The sequence below is a fragment of the Emys orbicularis genome, chromosome 2 (assembly GCF_028017835.1).
Source record: "Emys orbicularis isolate rEmyOrb1 chromosome 2, rEmyOrb1.hap1, whole genome shotgun sequence".
NCBI classification, from domain to species: Eukaryota; Metazoa; Chordata; order Testudines; family Emydidae; genus Emys; species Emys orbicularis.
This window is the reverse complement of record NC_088684.1, coordinates 199,394,251-199,408,177: the sequence shown is the minus strand read 5'-3', so window position 1 is coordinate 199,408,177 and position 13,927 is coordinate 199,394,251. Positions and strand designations below refer to the sequence as shown.

General features: G+C 46.9%; 1 protein-coding gene across 1 annotated transcript in view; it reads left to right on the top strand.

The window, feature by feature from the left end:
- Positions 1 to 284: 284 nt before the first annotated feature.
- Positions 285 to 13,927, top strand: part of VOPP1 (VOPP1 WW domain binding protein) — a 35,058-nt gene continuing 21,415 nt past the window's right edge. The window contains exons 1-2 of the mRNA XM_065398398.1: positions 285 to 410; positions 5,408 to 5,466. Of these exons, the coding sequence (XP_065254470.1) occupies positions 285 to 410; positions 5,408 to 5,466 (185 nt within the window). The remainder of the gene's footprint in view (positions 411 to 5,407; positions 5,467 to 13,927) is intronic.

Sequence of the window (13,927 nt, the reverse complement as noted above, 5' to 3'; positions counted from 1 at the left end):
AGATCCTCTGTTGATGAAAATCAATGTAGGTCCACTGATTTAGCAATCAGTAGAGCTTTGCCAGATTACATCAGATGAGGATCTGGATTGGAACAGACTTTACAAACTCAAAGACTTAATGTACCTTCAGATAAAAAACAATCCCTTGCTTCCACCCACAAAAGATTTCTGTGTTCGCCGTTTCCCTCAAAAAAAATTAATTGTATCTTTATTTGAAAGTGTGATACCGATGGTGAACTTCTTGGTAGTCCTCTTCTTTTTCCCTCCAGTCCCATAAAAGCACTATGAGTGAACGTGTTGCATTATCCTTTGTGCCCAGTCTTGAGCAGACTGTTCAGACTGACCTGGTATCTTTGAATTCACTGGTGAATCGGAAGATAAAGATGTATGGTGTGGAGGAGGATCGTGCTGTAGTATTTCTGTAAATCTTGCATGCTGTAACTAATGATCCGCAGAATAGCTTCAGACATTTAACAAGCAGACTGCCTGCTCTCTGGTGGCATTAAAAAGAGTTAGTATTTTAGCAACTTCTTTTTTTCCCAATTGTTCTTAGTCGTGGAGTCATTTGAAGAAAACTGCTTCAGTCAGTGATAGAAAGCACATTTCCTTTCTATAGAGGAAACCTAAATGAGTTCAGTGATTTTAGGAAAGCCCAGCTTGCAGTTCGTGTCATTACCCCCTGTTAAAGAAAACAGTCAGTAGCAATATGTCAGAGAAGCAGATATATGATGTCTCATCTATGATTTTTCATTTTTTCTAAATATCACAGTGTTGAGAAATGGTTCATGCAATCTGGCTAATATACAGGCCATTAATTCTTTGGAATTGACCTATACTCACCAATTAAGCCTGCATCATTCATTAAAAAAATGCACACACGTCTATATTTATTTACATTTCATGATAGTGTGGCCAAATTGATAAAGGACATAGGATAAACTATTTTACAGCCAAAATGGAAAGAAATTTTCCATCATAAAAGTTAAAACACCAGCAGGGTCATAAGCAAGATTGGTTTTACATCGCAGGTCTCATTGTCTGTCTTGCAGTGGGCGAGTAGCTTTTTCAAGACCTAAACGAACACAAGTTCTTTTGGACAAGGACTTTGTCAACGCCTAGCACAATGGAGCACCAGTCTTGATTTTGGTATCTCTTGGTACTGTGGTAATATCCGTATTTAATAATAATAGTTCAATCACAATGACTTTCCTTGACTGAATTCATCCTGAGGAGAGAGGTGCTGTTATCTACCAGTTGTTGAGGGCTGTTTCATTATTGGTTTATTTGTTATTTGTAATGCCATAGTGCCTAGGGACCAGGATTCCATTGTGCTAGGTGCTGTACAGACACAGGACAAAGAGACAATTCCTGCCCAAAAGAGCTTGTGTGGGCATTCCATACACCATTGTTCTTCCCCTTCTCCCCTGTTTCAGTGCAGCCCAGCGGTAGTCGCGACATGCGGCAGGGAGACATTGAATGGCAGTAGTTGTCAAGTTTTCCCCCCCAACCCTTTAAATTTCAGAGAAGCTTCACATCCAGCAGGGAATAACCTACTTCTCCAGCTCTCTTGAACTACAGGGCTACCTAGCTGCCAAGTTTTGTGCCATCCAGCTTGTGACATTTTATTTGTTTAACAAAACAATTTGCATAGTTTGCATAACCATAAACATAAGATTACGGTCAACAGGCCCTGTCCTGAGCAGTGGTGAGGATCGGGCAGGGCATGGAGCTGAACAGAATTTGACAGCTGTGGCGGGAGTGGATAGGTGTGTGGGTGTTCAAGGGTATCGGAGGCCATAATTGGACACGGTGGAGTGCATGGAAAGCTGGAGGTAGCTGGGTGGAAGGCTGTTGGGATTTTTAGCGCTGAGGGGCACATAGGTGTTGGGGCTCCTGGAGATGATAATGGTTTCACAGGGTTCCTGGAAGTAAAGGGTACTGGGTTGCAGGGGCCTTCTAAGTGGCAGGGGCTTGGTGTGCTCCAGGGGGCTAGAGGGCTGATGGGAGCAGGGCATTAGGGGTGAGGCTGGGGGTTTGTGCTTGTGAAGCCTGGAGCAGGTGGCTGCAGGGGGAAGAGGCATGGGCATTTGAGGCCAGACCGAGGCCCCCTCACCTTTTATTGCTGCCCCTGCCATCTTCTCCTTCCAGCTTCCCGTCCCTGGCCCTGATCCATCAAGAAGAGGTGTTTGGTGCCACAGTGGCCTCAAGTGGCCAGAAAAGGAGAAACTGGAATTAAAGACCTGCTGCCTTCCTGCTACTGAGCCAGATGTGTGAGATTCAGGCTGGGCTGCAGGAATGCCTGACGGGGCTGCAATAGAGCTAGTGCTCACAAATTGATCATGAGTCACAGGGTTTTGGAGCCTGCAGGGAGAGCTCTGGCAATGATATAAGAAGCTCCTTTTTGCAATTTTTTTCAAGGCTGGGCATGCGGGCAGAGCTGTGAGACCCTCGGGGCTAAGGACACGAGATTTGCTCAGCCACTGAGGCCTGCCTGCCTCTATGCATTGGCCTTGGGAGAGGGAAGGTTGGGGTAGTAGGAGGCAGGGGAAGGGGGAAATGGGAAAACGTTGCTGCTGGGCCTGCGTTCAGTTGCTGCCTCCTGTTGTCCCAGAGCTGCTCCTGTGCCTGGTACCAGCAGCAGCACTTCCCCGGCGCTGCTGGCAGTGGAGAAGCCCCTGGGCAACAGGCAGGAAGAAAAATTCAAATACAAAATAATTTATTTTGGCTATTTAATTTGGACAATTAATTATGGGATTTATTTTATTTAAATAATGTAGTGTAATCACTGGATAATTGATATGGTTATGTCATGATCGAAATGATAGGAAGAAAGGAGAATGATTTACAATTATTTTTGATTTGCTTTGAATGTGAGTGACTTGATGATTTTTTAAATGACAATATGTAAAGGTTATTAAATATCATTGCAACACTGAGCTATCGAACGCGCTGCTAGGGCTGGGGGGTTTCAGCAATGAGTAAGGTGGTTGATGCTGAAGAGACAGCCTCACAGGCCTTTGCAGCTCACATACATTTTTATTGTAAAATAATGGGGAAACTGGATGCTTAGGGGAGTTTTGTGTTTCTTGGACGTTCATTGTTCATTGTTCCAGCTCCGTTTTATAGCCCCCTGGGCAGAGTATTTCAAAATAATGTCATGATCCTTTGTCTGATATATGAAGATGCAGCTGCCTGTGAAGGAGGTCAGAGAGAATGCAGGGTGGCTAGGATCAGGGAGGAAGGGAGAGGAGGAGAAGATGGGAAACTAGGAGAGGAGAGAGTCAAGACAATCACAGGAAATGAATGGCCATTCCCCTCTCTCAAGGATGAGAAGAGGGTCAGTGGAGTCTGATCTGGGAAGGGTTAGTAAGAGGATTTTTTGAGTGCACCCCAAACTTAACTGACTCATTTTACACAAAGTGTATATGTGTGTGTGGGCAGGTGGATCTTTAGCTCTCCTGCTGCAGGAATAGAGCCCAGCTGCATGTTGTTTTCAATCTTAGCATCAGTCTGAGGAGGAAAATGGGGTCAGTTTCAGAAGGAAAAGAGGCTTACTTTGTTTTTAAGTTGAAAGCTGTGGTCCTTCTCAGGGTCGGTGCAAGGAAGTTTCACGCCCTAGGCGAAACTTCCACCTTGCGGGGCCCCCCCCCCACAGCCCTGCGGCAGCTCCCTGCCCCCCCCCCCCCGCCCTGAGGCGCCCCCCCCCCTCCGGGGAGCCGTGCGGCAGCTCCCCACCCCAGCTCACCTCTGCTCCGCCTCCTCCCCGAGCACACCGCCCCCGCTCTAATTCTCCTCCCCTCCCAGGCTTGCGGCGCCAAACAGCTGATTGGTGCTGCAAGCCTGGGAGGCGGGAGAAGTGGAGCGGCGAGGGGAGGGGGCGTAGGAACACTGTAAAAAAAAAAAAAAAACTGGGGGCACCACTTTTTGGCGCCCCCAAATCTTGGCGCCCTAGGCAACCGCCTAGTTTGCCTAAATGGTAGCACCGGCCCTGGTCCTTCTTACAGGGCCCAAAGCCTATTGGTGGCTGGCATGAGCCCTAGCACCTTATCAGTGATCATGTGAGACAAGGGTCTTTTCTTCCAGTCTTAACTGTTTAATATATAGTAAATGGTCTTCTTGGGCAATAATTGCTCTGTGTTTGAATCCACGCATGAGATGCTTAATAAAGGGCTTACAGCCTCTCTCATTCATGAATAGTGAGAGTCAGGAATCTAAAAGCACTTTCTCTCTCTTGCCCAGATGTATTCTGTGTTCCTGGAATTCAAAGAGGCTGATAATCTTAGATGAGCTCTTATTTAAAGATGAGCTGCAGAGTTAAAATGAAGGGTGAGTTAAGTCCTACGGACATGATGAATGCCCTCAAAACTAGGCCGTGAGGGGCTTTCCACAGAGAGAGAAGTTTGAACTAACTTTTAAAAAAAACCCAACAAAACATTCCCTAGGTAAAATCCTCTTGGTGTGTGGAAGATATCAAAGAACGTATCATTTGTGTGACAACAAAAAAACATAGTTTGCAATAAAACTTCTGGAAATGTATCTATAATAATTCATTCTGACGTTATGGATGCCAGTGAAGTATATAGAAATATTTTGTGCCTTATATATGCAACCTTGTACTTGACATCTCTGTGTTTCCTTTCCAAGCATCATCATCATCATTATTATTATTTAGTTGTTTGTGTTCTGGTAATGTCCACAATGATAGGCATTGCCTCACACACAGAAAAAAATTCCTGCCCCCATCCTCTAAAAGGGATATACTAAGTGCACATGAAAGAGAATAATGTTACTAGATTGCAGAGAGCAGTCTCCTTTCCTAGATACTTTACCATGCACCTTGAAACATTTACTGATTTTATTTTTGTTGTAGAGAAATAAGAAAATATCCCAACACTGTTTGTTGCCTTTTCTCCTTTCCTAGCTTTATTCCATCTGCATAGAGATTACATAAAGATTATCACTTCTCTGCTATAAACTAATGACTAATTAAATGTGTGGTCATATGACTGGGGTAGCCAATTTCAATTGAGGATGCTTTAGAATTGTTTCATAGGTGACCTGTGATACTGACTGGCTCTTAACTTCCCTTTATCTTTGGGGTTTTTGTGAAGCCCTAAAATTCTGCACAGAGCTAAGATCAGACAGATAGAGCCCCGTGTCTGTCTGGAGCTCCACTGACCTCCGTGGGCATCTCCATGCAGAGTCCGGGGCCTAAAAGTGCATATTACAGTTCAAGATGTCTGATTTCACAATAGTAGTATTTATTAAGATTGTGAAATCTTTGGGATCAGAGACCTTTTTCTTGTCTGACTATATAATATTTATTTGATGCCTGTATTTATAATAAATTATGATTGTCCTAAATTAATAATAACACCAAGATGATGTTGTTTTTCTTTCTTTCCAGTGTACAGAGGCCAAAAAGCATTGCTGGTACTTTGAAGGGTTGTATCCTACATATTATATGTAAGTAGTCATCATTTTCTTCTATATGTGTTTAGTTGCTCAGATTTCACTCCCTTGATTCTTGTGATGGCATCGTTTCACTAGTTCTCCAGTTATCCTAGAGTCTTCCAGAGCAGAGAAGAAGGTTCTCAAGTAAAAAAGCAAAGGGGGGGGGGAGGGGAATAATTAAAACAAAACAAATCTAAACTTTCACATCTTTTTTATAGCATAACAGAAGCAAAAAAGTAAAAAGAAGAGCACAAGTACATTTCCCCCACTTTTCAGGCCACCTTTAAGCTGAGAGAAGAATAAAGGAGTTTATAAACAGGTCTGCCATCAGAATGTTACAAGGAAAGGTGGCCAGTGCCTTATGAGGCAATGATCATATCTTTTTGTTTTGAACAAGGAGCAAGTTACTGGGCAGGATACCAAGCAGGCTTTGAAAATAAATTTGTCTCTGTGGTATTACTGTTTGTTTAGTCAAGGGAGCTGAGGTTATTTGTTACCCAGAGTGTAACTGCGTTGTTAGTGGGTGGCATCCAAGTTTACATCAAGTTCAGCCATAAACTAGTCCTGAGACGTTCACTGTTTTCTAGATTGGAAAGTGCCTGTGAAGATGGCCACCTGCATTACCAACCAGTTCGTTTCAGGAGAGATTTGTTTTTAGGATTGAATGTTTCATGCCTTCGTATAGGGTTTTTGCTATCCATGTACCAGGTGAAATTATCAGAAAGACGAATGGGTACTTGCATCCTGGATATGGTTATATAATAACATGGGGAGCAAGGATGTAAGTACCCAGATTATTATTATTATTATTATTATTATTTGTATTACAGTACTGAGTACAGATCCAGCCGAGACCAGGGCCCATTGTATTAGGCACTGCGGAGATACATAGTAAGAGATGGTCCCAAACCTGGATGATGATGGTGATGACACCTAGCTTTTAGCTAGTGCTTTTCATCCAGAGATCTTGAAGCACTTTACACAGGGGGTCCCTATCATTATCCCCATTTTACATATGAGAAAACTGAAGGAAGTGAAGTGACTTGCCCAAAGTCACACAACAGCTCAGTGGCAGAGCTGGGAACAGAATCTAGGTCTCATGAGTCTCGGTCTAGGCTCCTATCCACGGAATCACTCTGCATCTTCCGAACCTTCCTTTTCATAAGTCTAAAATTTGATTGGAGCCACTACCAACAACACCATTTTTGCTAACATGGCCTCAGTGCTCAGTTCATATACAGCCTCCATCAATTTTGTTCAGCCTGCTTCCACCCCACAGGTGGTTGGATTGCCTGTTTTGCCCCTGTCGGTCTTTGCCTTTAGGCGGGTGAACACGGGCTGCTAGCAGCAGTGGAGAAGAGGATGAGAGTGCTACAGCAAACTATGGTATCTCTGAACAGAAAGGGAGCTTAAACACATGCTTATCGTTAAGTACCATTGAAGTCAATGGGATGTAGACACATGCTTAAGCGCTTTCTTGAATTGCAGCCTATACTTGCAAAACTCAGTTCTTTGACTTAGCACCAAGTGGGTGGGAAGGATGGGTGGGTGCGGAAACATTCCTAAAGATTTGGGGGAAGGAAGATGATCTGCTGGATTCTATCATTTGGATTTTATAACTTTGTTGGGCACTTGCATACTATCGTAATGAATGTGGGATAGATAGATAGGTAGAAGCAATAGGTGAAACGTTCCCTAAGCAAACTCGTCCTTGCTTATTATGAGGGACTTGGGATAAAAGTAGTCATTATGCTGCATAAGAACAAGCCTTCCTTCTATTCTCCACCCCCACTTCATCTGCCCGAAACAGAAGAAAAACACTACAGACAAGAGCAGCCAGGAAGGCAGGCAAGAAGCAAAGCTCTCTGAAGTAACACGCAATATTTTACATACATGTTAATCATCCGTGATCTAAAATACTAACTGGTATATGATGTGTTTGTCAGGATATGACTGTCTTTCTAGGTGACAAAATGTTGAGAATTACTCATAAGCTGTTGGCCAGAATAGATGGGTTAATTTAAATAATTTAATTTTCTTTCCATCCTCATAACAACAGGAGTTTAGTTCCACCTACATTTAATTTTTTTGCAGCAATATGGGAAAGAATCTGAGATGTAATGAAAATTCCACTGTACCTTAACATTCAAGAGCACATTATTCACCATCACACCAGGGTTCCACTTATGTTTCTGCTCACACACAATCATAGCAGACTGCTGTTTTCCTTGTTAACATGAGGTTCTATCTGCTCTCATCTTTGGTGTTGGCTCAGTCTGTTTATACTCCAGGTAAATTCAACATGAACTGGTGAAAGCCTCAGGCCTGGTCTACACTACGAGTTTAGGTTGACTTTATCCGCGTTAAATCGAATTAAGCCTGGACACGTTCACACGACGAAGCCGTTTCTTTCGACTTAAAGGGCCCTTTAAACCGGTTTCTTTACTCCACCTCCGACGAGGGGATTAGCGATAAAATCGGCCTTAGGGGGTCGGAATTGGGGTAGTGTGGACGGAATTCGACGTTATTGGCCTCCAGGAGCTATCCCACAGTGCTTCATTGTGACCGCTCTGGACAGCACTCTCAACTCAGATGCACTGGCCAGGTAGACAGGAAAAGCCCCACGAACGTTTGAATTTCATTTCCTGTTTGCTCAGCGTGGAGAGCACAGGTGACCACGCAGAGCTCATCAGCACAGGTAACCGTGATGGAGTCCCAGGATCGCAAAAGAGCTCCAGCATGGACAGAACGGGAGGTACGGGATCTGCTCGCCATATGGGGAGATGAATCAGTGCTGGCTGAACTCCGAAGCAGTAAACGAAATGGCAAAATATTAGAAAAGGTCTCCAAGGCCATGAAGGACAGAGGCCATAACAGGGACGCACAGCAGTGCCGCGTGAAAATTAAGGAGCTAAGGCAAGCCTACCACAAAGCCAGAGAAGCAAATGGAAGGTCCGGGGCTGAGCCGCAAACATGCCGCTTCTACGCGGAGCTGCATGCCATTCTAGGGGGTGCAGCCACCACTACCCCAACTGTGTGCTATGACTCCCTCACTGGAGAAACACACAGGGAAGAGGGTTCGGAAGAGGAGGATGGAGAAAATGTAGATAGCTCACAGCCGCAAGGAAGCGGAGAAACCGGTTTCCCCAACAGCCAGGATATGTTTGTCACCCTGGACCTGGAACCAGTAACCCCCGAACTCACTGAAGACCCTGAGGGCACACAGGGGACCTCTGGTGAGTGTACCTTTGTGAATATTACACATGGTTTAAAAGCAAGCGTGTTTAATGATTAATGATTAATTTGCCCTGGCAATTGTGGCCAGTACAGCTACTGGAAAAGTCTGTTAACGTGTATGGGGATGGAGCGGAAATCCTCCAGGGACATCTCCAGAAAGCTCTCCTTCATGTACTCCCAAAGCCTTTGCAAAAGGTTTCTGGGGAGGGCTGCCTTATCCCGTCTGCCATGGTAGGACACTTTACCACGCCAGGCCAGTAGCACGTAGTCTGGAATCATTGCATAACAAAGCATGGCAGCGTATGGTCCCGGTGTTTGCTGGCATGCAGACAACATCCATTCCTTATCGCTCTTTGTTATCCTCAGGAGAGTGATATCATTCATGGTCACCTGGTTGAAATGGGGCAATTTTATTAAGGGGAAGGGACATTCAGAGGTGCCCGTTCCTGCTGTGCTGAACAGAAATATTCCCCGCTGTTAGCCACGCGGTGGGGGGGAGGGGTGAAGTGATCATCCCAGAGAATTGGGTGTGTGGGGGAGGGGAGTTAGTTGTGTTTGTGCTGCATGTTAACACTGAAACCGCAGCCCCTCCTTTTACATTGCAAACCCATTTTAAATGGCCAACCCAACGGGTGCTTGGTATGGGAAATGAGAGCACTACTGTTTGAAACCATTCCCACATGTTAAGAAGGTTAAAAAAGCCAAAAGACTGTGTCTTACCATGGCTGCCTGCAAGCTGAAATCTGTGGCCTGGCACTGCGTGAGTGATCTTTCACACCAAACCGGCAGGCCCTCAATATAAGAGGAAAAATGCGACCTTGTAACGAAAGCACATGTGCTGTGTAATGTGAACAGCAAAATTTAACGTGAAAGAGTGTACCCATTGTTCTCTAAAATGTGTCTTTTTTAACCACCTCTCCCTTCTCCTCCACCAGCTGCAAATGTTTCTCCTTCACAGAGGCTAGTGAAGATTAGAAAGAGAAAGCGTAGGACGCGTGATGACATGTTTACAGAACTACAGATGTCCTCCCACGCTGACAGAGCACAGCAGAATGCGTGGAGGCAGTCAATGACTGATTTCAGAAAAGCACAATATGAACGAGAGGAGAGGTGGCGTGCTGAATCGCGGGATGAACAGAGCAAGTTGCGGGCTGAAGATGATAGGTGGCGTCAGCTTGCACACAGAAGGCAAGAGTCGATGCTCCGGCTGCTGGAGCATCAAACTGATATGCTCCGGCTGCTGGAGCATCAAACTGATATGCTCCAGCGTATGGTTGAGCTGCAGGAAAGGCAGCAGGAGCAGAGACCGCCGCTACAGCCCCTGTGTAACCAACAGCCCTCCTCCCCAAGTTCCATAGCCTCCTCACCCAGACGCCCAAGAACACGGTGGGGGGGACTCCGGCCACCCAGTCACTCCACCCCAGATGATTGCCCTAGCATCAGAAGGCTGGCCTTCAATAAGAGTTAAAGTTTTAAACTACAGTGTGTCCTTTTCCTTCCCTCCTCCCCCACCCATCCCGGGCTACCTTTGCAATTATCCCCCTAGTTGTGTGATGAATTAATAAAGAATGCATGAATGTGAAGTAACAATGACTTTATTGCCTCTGCAAGTGGTGCTCGAAGGGGGGAGGGTAGGGGAGGGTGGGGTGGTTGGTTTACAGGGAAGTAGAGTTAACCGGGTGGGGGGGGCGGGCGGAGGGTTCATCAAGGAGAAACAAACAGAAGTTTCACACCGTAGCCTGGCCAGTCACAAAACTCGTTTTCAAAGCTTCTCTGATGCGCACCGCGCCCTGCTGTGCTCCTCTAACCGCCCTGGTGTCTGGCTGCGCGTAATCAGCGGCCAGGCGATTTGCCTCAACCTCCCACCCCGCCATAAATGTCTCCCCCTTACTCTCACAGATATTGTGGAGCGCACAGCAAGCAGCAATAACAATGGGGATATTCTTTTCTCTAAGGTCTGAGCGAGTCAGTAAGCTGCGCCAGCGCGCTTTTAAACGTCCAAATGCACATTCCACCACCATTCGGCACTTGCTCAGCCTGTAGTTGAACAGGTCCTGACTCCTGTCCAGGCTGCCTGTGTACGGCTTCATGAGCCATGGCATTAAGGGGTAGGCTGGGTCCCCAAGGATCACGATAGGCATTTCAACATCCCCAACGGTTATTTTCTGGTCCGGGAAGAAAGTCCCTTCCTCCAGCTTTCGAAACAGAGCAGAGTGCCTGAAGACGCGAGCATCATGTACCTTTCCCAGCCATCCCACGTTGATGTTGGTGAAACGTCCCTTGTGATCCACCAGGGCTTGCAGCAGCATTGAAAAGTACCCCTTGCGGTTTATGTACTCGGTGGCTTGGTGCTCCGGTGACAAGATAGGGATATGGGTTCCGTCTATCGCCCCACCACAGTTTGGGAATCCCATTGCAGCAAAGCCATCCACTATGGCCTGCACGTTTCCCAGAGTCACTACCCTTGATATCACCAGGTCTTTCATTGCCCTGGCAACTTGGATCACAGCAGCCCCCACAGTAGAATTGCCCACTCCAAATTGATTCCCGACTGACCGGTAGCTGTCTGGCGTTGCAAGCTTCCACAGGGCTATCGCCACTCGCTTCTCAACTGTGAGGGCTGCTCTCATCCTGGTATTCTTGCGCTTCAGGGCGGGGGAAAGCAAGTCACAAAGTTCCATGAAAGTGCCCTTACGCATGCGAAAGTTTTGCAGCCACTGGGAATCGTCCCACACCTGCAGCACGATGCGGTCCCACCAGTCTGTGCTTGTTTCCCGGGCCCAGAATCAGCGTTCCACGGCATGAACCTGCCCCAGGAACACCATGATTTCCACATTGCTGGGGCCTGTGCCTTGTGAGAGGTCTATGTCCATGTCAATTTCCTCATCACTCTCGTGGCCGCGCTGCAATCGCCTCCTCGGCTGGTCCTGGTTTTGCTTTGGCATGTCCTGGCTCTGCATATACTCCAGGACAATGCGCGTGCTGTTCATAGTGCTCATAATTGCCGCGGTGATCTGAGCGGGCTCCATGATCCCAGTGCTAGCTATGGCGTCTGGTCTGAAAAAAGGCGCGAAACTAGTATCTGACGGACCAGGGGAAAGAGGGAGGGAGGGAGGGAGGGGCGAGTGACGACATGGCGTACAGGTACAGGGAATTAAAATCAACAAAGGTGGCTGTGCATCAGGGAGAAACACAAACAACTGTCACACAGAATGGCCCCCCCCCCAACGATTGAACTCAAAAGCCTGGGTTTAGCAGGCCGTTGATTTGACGGAGGGAGGGGGAAGCAAATGAATACAGAACAAATCTATTTTTTACATCTTAAGACGACGGTGCAGCATGACTGATAGCCCTCGGCATCTTCTGGGTGCTTGGCAGCAAATACTGGGCGCTTGGCAGTTATAACCACAATTTTCCTGTATGATGACGATGGCCTTCAGGCCTATTGCACGATCTGCTGCTCAGGGAAGACTCTGCTAACGTGCAATGATCCAACAGGGCGCTTGGCAGAAAATGGCATACTACGACTGATAGCCATCATCGTCATTGTGAAGGCAGCAGAATATGACTGGGGGGATGGGGGACTGGGGGACATACGGAGTTCCAGCCACTGCTGTATGACAATGACGGTTACCAGTCGTAATAAACCATCTACTGCCAAAAGGCAAAAGGCAAGGGCTGGTGCAATGCAGCCCTACGGCTGCCAGCCCCACGGCTGCCAGCACCCAGATCGCTGATGAAGGCTACCAGTCATGCTGCACCGTCTACCGCCAAAAGGCAGTTAGCTGCTGCTGCTGCTGTGTAGCAATGCAGTCCCACGTCTGCCGGCACCCAGATGACATATGGTGACGGTGAGTTGAGCTGAGCGGGCTCCAGGCTTGCCGTGGTATGTTGTCTGCACAGGTAACCCAGGTAAAAAGGCGCGAATCTATTGTCTGCCGTTGCTCTGACGGAGGAGGAGGGGCCTGACGACATGTACCCAGAACCCCCCGCGACACTGTTTTGCATCATTCGGGCATTGGGATCTCAACCCAGAATTCCAATGGGTGGCGGAGACTGCGGGAACTCTGGGATAGCTACCCATAGTGCAATGCTCCGGAAGTCGACGCTAGCCTCGGTACTGTGGACGCGGTCCGCCGACTAGAGCACTTAGAGCATTTTATGTGGGGACACACACAATCGGCTGTATACAACCGATTTCTATAAAACCGGCTTCTATTAATTCGACCTAATTTCGTAGTGTAGACATACCCTCAGTTACATACACAGACCAAACCAGAGACTGACTATTTGCAATAACGAAACTGACAGATCTCCCAAATACACGGATGCTTCCTAATGATTTTTCTTGAGGCAACCAGCTTACCAGCACCTTGTGTGCTAAGATTGATTATTCTGTGGGGAAACAATGTATTTATTTTCTAATCCATCAGTGACATTAATTGGAGTTGTAGACACCTCACCACCCCCAACATTGAAATGGACACAGCTCATACATTATGCTGAGAATTGTGAGAGAGACTGTTCCATTTGTAGGAGTTTTTTTTTTAATTGTTAACAGACCTACTCAATTGTTGGGATTCTTCACATGTCCCTGTGGTGGGAGACTGCTGGACACTGTGCCATTTAACCAGATGATGATGGATCATGTTGATCATGGTGGTGCCCAAGGACCAGCCAAGAGTGGGACCCTCCTTGTGCAAAGCACTGTACAAACACAGAGTAGTAGACAGTCCCTGCTCTGAAGAATTTATAATCTGAATAGACAAGATAGATGCAGCGTAAGGCAAAGGGATAAAACACACCAGCAGAACAAACAATATGATGGCGGCAAGTATCATCTTAGTTCCACAGTTTTTTGGGGTGGGAGGTGGGGGGGCATGATTCAAGCGGGGGAGGGGGGATTACCTAACTAAACAGAGAGGGAAAAGTGAAAGGAGAGGGAAGGTTGAAGGGAAGTGGGTGATGGGGATGGGGCAGGTATGGAGAGAAGCCGTGATGAAGAAACAGAGAGTTGGAGCAAACAGCCAATCAGCACAGGGCAGACAGCATCTAGTCAAAACTGCAGAAAATTATGTGATATCATTGGGGTCTGAAGGTCACTGCTTTGGCTGCTTCTGTAACTGTTCCTACTGGCTGGGATCCGTGGCTGGCTCCTTGCTGCAGTTTTTCCCCAAGACCACTTGACTAGGGGAGGGGAGGCACCATATAAGTCCTAGTGCCCCCTGAGGGGGGG